This window comes from Oryza glaberrima, chromosome 7, assembly GCF_000147395.1.
Source record: "Oryza glaberrima chromosome 7, OglaRS2, whole genome shotgun sequence".
Taxonomy (NCBI): domain Eukaryota; kingdom Viridiplantae; phylum Streptophyta; class Magnoliopsida; order Poales; family Poaceae; genus Oryza; species Oryza glaberrima.
This window is the reverse complement of record NC_068332.1, coordinates 4,209,757-4,219,614: the sequence shown is the minus strand read 5'-3', so window position 1 is coordinate 4,219,614 and position 9,858 is coordinate 4,209,757. Positions and strand designations below refer to the sequence as shown.

The 9,858-nt window shown below is 45.7% G+C and overlaps 2 protein-coding genes across 2 annotated transcripts; one reads left to right on the top strand and one right to left on the bottom strand.

Annotated features, from left to right (window-relative positions):
* Positions 1-447: 447 nt before the first annotated feature.
* On the top strand, positions 448-1,887 carry LOC127779451 (leucine-rich repeat extensin-like protein 6). The gene has a single exon (XM_052306227.1). The coding sequence runs from the start codon at positions 497-499 to the stop codon at positions 1,622-1,624; it is 1,128 nt and encodes a 375-aa protein (XP_052162187.1). The 5' UTR covers positions 448-496; the 3' UTR covers positions 1,625-1,887.
* A 1,948-nt stretch (positions 1,888-3,835) lies between these two features.
* Positions 3,836-9,184, bottom strand: LOC127779450 (protein tesmin/TSO1-like CXC 4). The gene is made up of 11 exons (XM_052306225.1): positions 9,010-9,184; positions 7,679-7,845; positions 6,864-7,581; positions 6,306-6,742; positions 6,105-6,179; positions 5,747-5,930; positions 5,566-5,661; positions 5,402-5,468; positions 4,705-4,864; positions 4,221-4,612; positions 3,836-4,130 (listed from the first exon to the last, which is right to left on the bottom strand). The coding sequence occupies exons 1-11, from the start codon at positions 9,061-9,063 to the stop codon at positions 4,120-4,122; spliced, it is 2,361 nt and encodes a 786-aa protein (XP_052162185.1). The 5' UTR covers positions 9,064-9,184; the 3' UTR covers positions 3,836-4,119.
* Between the last annotated feature and the right edge of the window lie 674 nt (positions 9,185-9,858).

Here is a 9,858-nt window from a genome sequence, read left to right as displayed (position 1 = left end):
CAAAACCAATCATAAAACACCAAAAACCCATTATTATTCAACCAAATAACCACAAGATTTTCCCTAAACATAGGCCATGTTTAGATTCCAACTTTTTTCTTCAAACTTTTAACTTTTCCGTCACATCGAATTTCCCTACACACACAAACTTCCAACTTTTTCATCACATTGTTTCAATTTCTTTAAACTTTCAATTTTAACGTGAAACTAAACACAGCCATAAAACCTTCCCCCCAAAATACAAACAAAACAAAACCCCAAACCCCTAGTCAACCTTGCAAAACCAAAAACCAAAAGAACAAGAACAAAAAAATATATATAATTATTATTATACAAAATATTAAAATAATAATAAAAAATATTGGTCGACGCGGTTTACACTAAGGCGATGCGTGTCCGACGCATTCGTGATTCGCCTATATATAAACCAAATTCGGACGCAAACTTAATCACAAAAACACAAACGCGACAACGCAGCAGCAAAACCGCGAGACACATGACGACGGCGGCGACGACGACGACCTTGCCGGCGGCGGCGGCGCTGCTGCTGCTGCTGCTGTCGGCGGCGGCGCAGCTGTGCTCGGCGTGCCCGCCGGCGGCGAGCCAGACGGCGGAGAACAACCCGCGGCTGCAGCGGGCGTACGTGGCGCTGCAGGCGCTGCGGCGGCGCGTCACCGACGACCCCAAGAACCTCACCGGCGGGTGGTGCGGCCCCGACGTGTGCCGCTACTTCGGCGTCTACTGCGCCGCCGCGCCGGACGACCCGTGCGCCGCCACCGTCGCCGGCATCGACCTCAACCACGGCGACCTCGCCGCCACCCTCCCCGACGAGCTCGGCCTCCTCACCGACCTCGCCGTGCTCCACCTCAACTCCAACCGCTTCTCCGGCGCGCTCCCCGACACCCTCCCCAAGCTCTCCCTCCTCCACGAGCTCGACGTCAGCAACAACCGCCTCGCCGGCGGCTTCCCGGACCACATCCTCTGCCTCCCCAACGTCAAGTACGTCGACCTCCGCTTCAACAACTTCTGCGGCGAGGTCCCGCCGGCGATCTTCGACAAGAAGATCGACGCGCTCTTCCTCAACGACAACCACTTCGACTTCGAGCTCCCGGCCAACCTCGGCAACTCGCCGGCGTCGGTCATCGTGCTCGCCAACATCAAGCTGAGGGGTTGCATCCCCTCCAGCGTCGGGAGGATGGCGGCGACGCTGAACGAGCTCGTCGTGCTCAACTCCGGCGTGCGGTCCTGCATCCCGCCGGAGATCGGCCACCTCGGGGAGCTCACCGTGCTCGACGTCAGCAACAACCAGCTGCAGGGGACGCTGCCGGAGTCCATGGCGTGGATGCGGTCGCTGGAGCAGCTCGACGTCGCGCGCAACGAGCTCGCCGGCCACATCCCGGAGGGGATCTGCGCGCTGCCGCGGCTCAGGAACTTCACCTACTCGTACAACTACTTCTGCGGCGAGCCGGAGCGGTGCCTCCGCCTCCGCCGCGTCGACGACCGCCAGAACTGCATCGCCGGGAGGCCCGACCAGCGCCCGGCCGACCAGTGCCTCGCCTTCCTCCACCGCCCGCCGGTGCACTGCGACGCCCACGGCTGCTTCGCGCCGCCGGGCCACTACTAACCGACGGCGGCGGCGGCGGCAACTCCGGCGAGAAGTGAAATTCGTTGGTGAATTATTCCTACACACAAAAATCAGTCAATCACTCAATCAAGCATCGTATATATATACACTGTATTTTTTTTTTCTTCTTCTTCTTATTCTCTTTGGATTTTTTTCTCTTTTTTTGTTTTCTTTTTCTTTTTCACAGAGAGGTTGGTAATTAATAATGGGATTTGTAGGAAGAGTACATGATACATTACAGTATATTTGTGACTTACTGATCATTGTTTGTTTGTCTGTTTGTTGGGTATTTTCGTATATACTATAGTAGTTAATTAGTAGATGAGAAGGAGATTATTAGTATCTGCTAATTATGTTAGTTGGGTCAAGTGAGTGGGTAAATATAATCCATTAGTAGTGCTTGTTAGTTGCTAACTTCCTTGGCTTGAAAGTGATTTAGACATAATACATCAAGCCACCGCCAGTCCACCACCACCAAATTAATTAACCAAAAAATATTTTTTTAAATAAAATACTGAAAAAATAAAAGAGTCTCACTTGTTCAACCCAATCATGCAAAAGTGTAAGAAGGTAGTACAAAGTGAAGGTATTAATAAGCAGGAATCCAGTTGAGGGACAGTACCAAATGGTGAACAGGGGAGAAGAATAAATGCAATTCTCTCATCTGACTAGGATGGGGTCAAAGTGGAATTGCATTGCATTAAATTAAACCAAACTAAATTCCAATTAAATTAGGCTGAATCAGTAGTTGATCATGGGTTCCAGCTGCAAAGAGGCAGGAGGCAGCTAGCTATAGCTAGCCTCTTCATGCACACCACATACACATCATCTTAGCCTGTCTCCAGCTTCACATTACAGTTCACACACACAATCCTGCAACACTGCACATACCAAATGTTCAATTCATCAGTCTCTTTCAGACTGTCACACTACACAATTCTTCTGCTCCTACATTACTGCCGGCCCAGTAGCAGCCATTGACATGTGGGCCCACCCAGACATGAGGATCCACGTCCCCACGTACACACACACATCACAATTCACAAGCCTGCACACAACAAGAGACAGTAACATGCAAAAAATTTGCAACATTCCAAGTTGCTTTTGGACATTGTAGTACAATGTCTTGTGTGTGTGTGCCCAGTAGAACACGGCAGCTTGGAGATAGAAAGGAGAGGAAAGAAAAACAGAGCAGTTGCCATCTGAATCTGAAAACGCGGGAACGTTTTGGTCAGACAGACTGGCAGTGGCAGGAATCAACAGGCCACAGCAACTGGACAAAACGTGAAGGCAATGGTTTTTTTCTCCTCTACACAAAAGAACAATAAAATGCGGCCATGAGTTGCCAGCCATTTGCCATTATGTACTATACTACCAGTATTACTAATACTAAACACTATGCTTGAGACCACTTGCCATAAAACAATTGCCCCCCTGGTTGGTAGTTAGCATCCTGTTTAAGCTTAGCCATTGTATAGAAATAGAGAGAGAGAGAGAGAGAGAGAGAGAGTGTGAGAATGGGTTATAGTTATGTCCAATAATGCTAGGCAGACAGCTTAGCAGGTAGGCCTAATGCAGTGTCCCAATGGAAGCAAGAAGGTAGGAGAGGAGGAGGAGAACAAAGGGTGTGCTTCCCCACCAAGTGACAAGAGCCCATCAGCAACCTTGCAAAAATTCTTTCACAACATTGCATTACTTCTACATTTGTAGTTAGTTAGTTAGTTATACAGCCATGTAATCTGCTTCAAGCACCATCTGACAGTTGGTGACTTACTACCATGTATATATAAATTCTAGCTCCATTCTGGGGCATGATAATTGAACAGCTTTATCAGTGATCCAGACTTTGTTTTGTCAACCACTCTTGCTCAACTGGAGCATAATTTTACATGGTCCATGCAGCAGTAAAGCCAGTAATGTAATGTACTAGTAATGTTTACTTTGGGTAGTTGTAGTACTAGGTCAGCAAGGAGGTGTAGAGCCTGACATCTCAACACCCATTCCAAACTATTCTAAGACATAACTGACAGTACCATCCCTTTGCCTTTACATGAATGAGAGAGAGATTAGGAGGGCACATGCATGCAGGAAAGAGATGTAGGAGCAACCCCAGCCACTGTTCAAGGATGAACAAAGTCATTAATGACATGTCTGATTTTAAGTGCCCATTTTTGTTCAGGGGAAAAGGGTGACTAAATAGGGTTTCTGAAAGAACATGGGTGATGGGAAAATGGAATTGAAGTTGAAAAACCTCCACAGAGGTGATTTTATACAGTGTTGATAGAATTCAATCAAGACAACATTATCATCATCACAACATACTATCTTACATACAGATTATTTGCCACTAACATATGTTACAAATACATGCTACAAGATCTTAATATTCTAACTTAAACTACCCTCATCCAGTACCTGATGCCGTGCTTCAGATGTGAGGCACTTTTCTCGGACTACAAGTTGTACTCCGGACGCTCATAATCAGCAGCCAGCTTTTAGGATGGACCTGGTTGATTCCATGGACAAGCATATGAATAAGATGCTGCCAAAAACAAACACCATCTAATGTTGTACATATGAAATAGGCAGGCCTTACCTAAAGCAAGAGGCGATGCAGTGTTGAATGCGCTCTCGGTACTGTTCATTGATGAACCGCTGCTTGCGTCTCCAATGAGTGATGGAAATGAGGGGATGGATTTCAGTATCAGCTTCCGGCCACCTTTTCGGCTTGGTGAAACACTGAGTGCATTATGAGGTGGCGAGACTCTCTTTCCATTTGGTGAAGATGTCTTGACACAGTTACCAGGAGAAGCATCATCTCTTAATATATCTGGCATTTCTTCATTCAAGCCACTATTAGCAATCTTGGAGAACTTCTGTGAGTGAACAGCTCCAGGAGCTTTCGAAGATGAACGAGATGAGTTCGAGCGAGCTTTAGTAGGCCTTGGTGGCTTTGCACTCGAGAAGTTTGGTGGTTTGAGCAACGAACTGAAAAGGATTATACAGCTATTAGAATGCAGGCGTACAGACAGACAAATACTGAGACCAGTTTAATTTGGTAAAAGTTATAGTCATCAAACCTTGAAACATCGAAAGGTGGAGTTATCGGGACAAGTTCAAGGAATGGGTGATCTTCACTCTGTGCATTTGCCTTTTGTAGATCGTTTTCCTTTTCCTTTCCACAATTTTCTGCTTCTTCACCTCCTTGCTTCATTTCTTCAGCCTCAGTTGATACAGCAGCTGCCAAGAGGATAATCAATTCAGAGGTAACTCAAAACATTGAGGCACTTGTTGATAACATAAGGTACTCTATATCAGAGTGACCTTCGAGATGAAAACAAAGAACTGTAACATAGATCCAGAGGTTAAAGAAGTTGATCGTTTTGAAATTTGTAATGCAGAAGGTTGTAAATGCAAAAGGAAGCTCCCTCACATAAGGTGAAATTTTCTTCTTTTTCCCTCCTACAAACTCATGCAGATATTGCACTACAGTAAAACATTAGCTTTCTGAGGTCTTTTTTTCCTTCTGGAGTTATGCTATCCAGAATAGCATGCTTCAATTTAACATGGAAATATATGCATTCATGCAACTAACAATAATGAGAAAGCCAGCCTACTATTGTTATGGAGTTTCATAGCACAGAAGGACAGTGCGTACATTATAAATATGCCAAGAAAAAGCAGCATATTAAATTTGTTTCTGGCAAAATGGTGTGCAACTCCAGAAATTGAACAGGAATGGCATGGTTGAGAAAATGTGAAATGCTATATACTCACCATCTCTTTTGCCAAATGTGTTTTTGCAACCCTCACATCTGCAGTTGCTGGAGCATCCAACGCCTCCCTTTTATTAAATCAAGCATTTAAACCATAAGTAACAAATTACAGGCTAAGTTTCAGATAACTGTCTTGAAAACAAGTTTTCAGATAATCTTTAGTACCTGATAGCATTCACAGTATTTCTTAAGACAGCTTGACTTCTTGCAATTGCATCCTCTCTTATGTCGAGCTGAAGCTGGAGTGTTGTTAGGATCTTCCTGCAATTTATTGAAGTATTTCAGCACCACATAAATGGAAATGAGGGCTAGAAGTAGTACAGACTATCCAGCAAAAAGCGCCTACCCCAGTAATATCCTGACCAGCATCAGACATGCGGATCACTTTTGGAGCAAATGCCAGTGGGTTCCTGAATTCTATCTGCTTGCGAGTGGAAAGAACAATCTCCTCATGTATGGGCTTGTTAAGACACCCTTGACATGAGCAAGGTTCAGAACAGTACACACCAGCAGCAAAACACTCGCAGTAACTGCACATGACAACAATGCAAAGGCTTATTATGGAAAATATTCAATTCAGCCTATACACATAAAAAAATGTAGAGCAAAACTAATGACTAAGAATTCTATGCACAAGCATTTCAAAAGGAAAACCTCTTCATGTAATTAGGAACACTAAATCTTAGCAGCGAATCAGAACTCACAGTTTCAAGCACTTTGACTTCTTACAGCTGCAGCGCTTGCATGCCTCACCATCATCTCCATTATCTGATTTGCGCCTGCACATCAACAAAAGTTATATCAGTTATCAGAATACAATGAACATAGTAGCACCTGTCACCCTCCAGAAGGAAATTTTTTTTTGACGCAAACCTCCAGAAGGAAATCAAATCAATAAAACAGACCTCTTCTTTTGAGGGCTGTTGCTTTGACTTGAATCGTGATCATTTCCAAGAAAAACTCCAGCTGAACAATCATCATCCATCTGAAGTTCTAGAAGTTCACCACCCGGGTGAATGAAATTCTCTCCAGCAGACAACATCTTCCCATGCGCTTCCTGCTGAGTTGCAGATGATAGAACCAAAGATGACATGGGATCCTGACAGATCATTTTATCCTTCGATGTTAAAGCAAGAGCATTCAAATGTAGACCTATACCACGCAACACACGTGGAGATGGAGTTTTCCCTGGATTTGAGTGATTCTGTACAGGGCTTTTCCCTTTGCAGGTTGAGACTGACAGATCCATGACTGATTCTTTCTGCACAATCCTATTTGAGTACCCAGCTGCCTCAAAAACAAGACAGCGTCTTCGCATGCCACGTTGCTGTTGAGTCTCAACCTAACAATGTTAACAGAACGAAAGAATTAGTGCATTATGGGAAAATACCTGATCATAACAGATCAAACTACAGAAACTCAAGGAGGAAAGACAGTTCTATGTGAATGTGGGCAAAATTTACCTTGTAGCCTGTTGGAATACTTCCATTTGCTTCGTAAAGGTTATCCTGAATTTCTTCAGTTGAGATGTTTTTTTCACCATCTGGAACTAGCTGAGCATTTTCTGTCTGATCTTCGTCCATTAGCAACTCACGGTAGTACGTCTGCGTAGATGAACTAGGATGTGTTCTGTCTGAGATGTCACCATCTCCTGTAAGCTTTGATAGCAGAAATCCACACGATTCTGAATTACTTACTGCTAGCTGCACTCCTTTGTGATCCTCGTCATAGGCTATAAGTTCACCCGAAGTTGCAGAGATCAAGTCATCCCAGTCACATCCCAGGATTTCATCATTAAGTTTTTCTGGCTGGCACCCATCCATGAGCTGGACTTCAGTAGAAAACAAGCATTTCCTTTTCTCCGAAGTATTGGTCTTAGCTGTTTGGAATGCTTGTAATTTTCGACATTTGCCCTGTTTAAGATCTGATCTAACACCATGGCAAGGTGTTGTGTTGTGATCTGGACTGCCAGAATCGAATTGACCAGGTTGAGGCAAATCGTTTGACCCTTCAGGAGGTCCTACTGTACCTTCACTTACTGAAGAGGTAATTTTGTGGGTTGCTTGTGTAAGAGTGCTAGTGCAGGCAAACAACCTGACAGCATTAGAAGATTTAGATGGCTTGTTTTTATCGCTTTCATCGGCACAAACCTCGCTTTCAGAGAATTCAGCGAAAGAGCTCCTGACAAGAATGAGGAGCAGCATCAGATCCACTGAACCACCATACTAGGTATGATATGACTGAAGGTGAAAGTAAATTAAGGCAGGAACCACCATACTTTGATAGCTTCGATTCCTTTTGCGCATTGTCGTGCGGAGAAGTGAAGATGGAAGAAATGGAGGTGATGTTGAGGGACTGGTATGCCTGAATGCTGCTTGCTGAATACGTGGACTTGAGAGGCTCGATCGGAGACAGGCTATCGATGAAGCTGAAAAGTGGGGAGTCCTGCACTCAGAATGAAAAGAAAAAAAAATCAGCCCTGGAATAATGCTCAAAATGGCATCGAATTTGTGCCAATTTTATAATGCCCTCTGGTTTTGCAGGTTGTGCAGGAAGTGTGTAGATTCCCTGAATGCAGTAATGAAAAACACCCAAATTCAGTAAACAAAAAGTGGAACAATGCTCAAAATGGCATCGAATTTGTGCCAATTTTATAATGCCTTCAGGTTTTGCAGGTTGTGCAGGAAGGGTATAGATTCCCTGAATGCAGTAATGAAAAACACCCAAATTCAGTAAACAAAAAAAGGTAAGTACAACTAGACTGCAGGGTTATCATTACTTAATTACTGCCATTTACCGCTGCAAAGAACACGTTTGCAATTCACAAGCATTTTTCTTTTCACATTTCACAGAGCTGACCCCTAGTTTATAGCAGTAATACAAAAGGAAATCATTTTCACAACTTGCTGGTACAAATTACGTGCAAAGATATGCTCTGAAATGGGGGATAAATTAACACAAACCCCAAGTCAAACCGTCGCCCAAAAATGGATCTGACACTGGCCAAGAACAATATAACACAAGCATTCGCCGGGATCTAATAAAATTGGGAGGAGTAGTTGTTTATGCCTGAACTCTGAACTGCTAGTAAATCCCTTAAACCTCTCGTGAAATTGCAGAAGCACAGCGCAGCAGCGCTCACCCCCGCTCAAAGCTACACATGTGAAGAACTCCACTGGCGTCTCGGATTAGCGACTAGATCTAGAGCAAACCGCATTCCATCGAATCCGAGATACCGGGGGGCCGGTCAAACCGCCTAGATTCCCCAATAATCCAAGCGAGAAAAAGGGAACAGTTGGTGATACCAACGACTGGAACGAACCATGCGGGCGGAAATCGGAAAAAAAGGAGGGGAAAAACTTCAGATGCGACAACTGCGTAAAATTGAAGAGAGCAGAAGAGCGAGGATTTCTCCTCGGCTCGCTGTCGGAAAAAGCAGCGAGAAGAAACCGACGAGATCCCCGCACCCCACGACGAACACACCATACCCAAACCTCCGCCGCCGTCGTCGCTCCTCCGCACCCAAACCACCAAGCAAATCCGGCAACGAACCACCATTACCACCACCGTCGTCGGAGTGAGGTAACAAGATTCAGTTGTCGCACTCACCTCCGCCCTCGCCGCCGCCGGCGCCGCCGCCGCAGCACGGTCAGGAGTATCCATCTCCTCCTCCTCCTCCTCGACGATTGGCCTCCTCTCCTCTCGCTCTCACCACAACCGGGGCTCGCTTTTGTACACCCCGCTCCTCTCCCGCTCCTCGCTCCCGGGTTGACGAACGGAGGAGGGCAGCAACAATTTTCAAGACGCGGTTGGGCGGGAAACGGAAGGGAACCCGCCGCTTTTCGCTTTTTCCCTTTTATTTTTTTTCCTTTTTTTTTTAACCTTCTCGCGTCGCGTCGCGTTTTTGGCGGCCGCTTGCTTGGGGATGCAAATCCACTGCTGTACTGCACCTGCAGTACGTTTCACTGACGTGTGGGTCCCACCTATTCCGGGCCCACATGTCAGTGGCACTTACTGCACAGGATCGCAACTCCTTGCTGGGCTGGGGCGATCTGATCCGAACCGGCGCGCCACGTGTCGGCTTTCAGATGATGGGGGGCCACGTGGTTGGGTTGGTTCCTGTGGGGTGGGGCCCGCATGGGTGGGCCGCGGGGGCAGTAACGGCTGTCAGAATGGACGGGAGGGAGGGAGCGCGGGAAACCGTGCCGCCAGCTGGCTCGGACGCTGGAGCGTGGGCCCCACCAGATCCTGCTGCATTGTGGGTAGCATTATTGCCGCAGCGACTTCGGTTATATTTTATAAATTTGACTAAATATAAGAAAAATTAATTAAAAAGTTAAAACGAGTTTGATAATGGAATAAAACATCCCGGCCTTTGCTCAAAATAGTTATAGCCAATTATTGTAATCTAGCACTCTAAAAAGAGCGCAGTTCAAATAAAATTGAAAACACCAACAA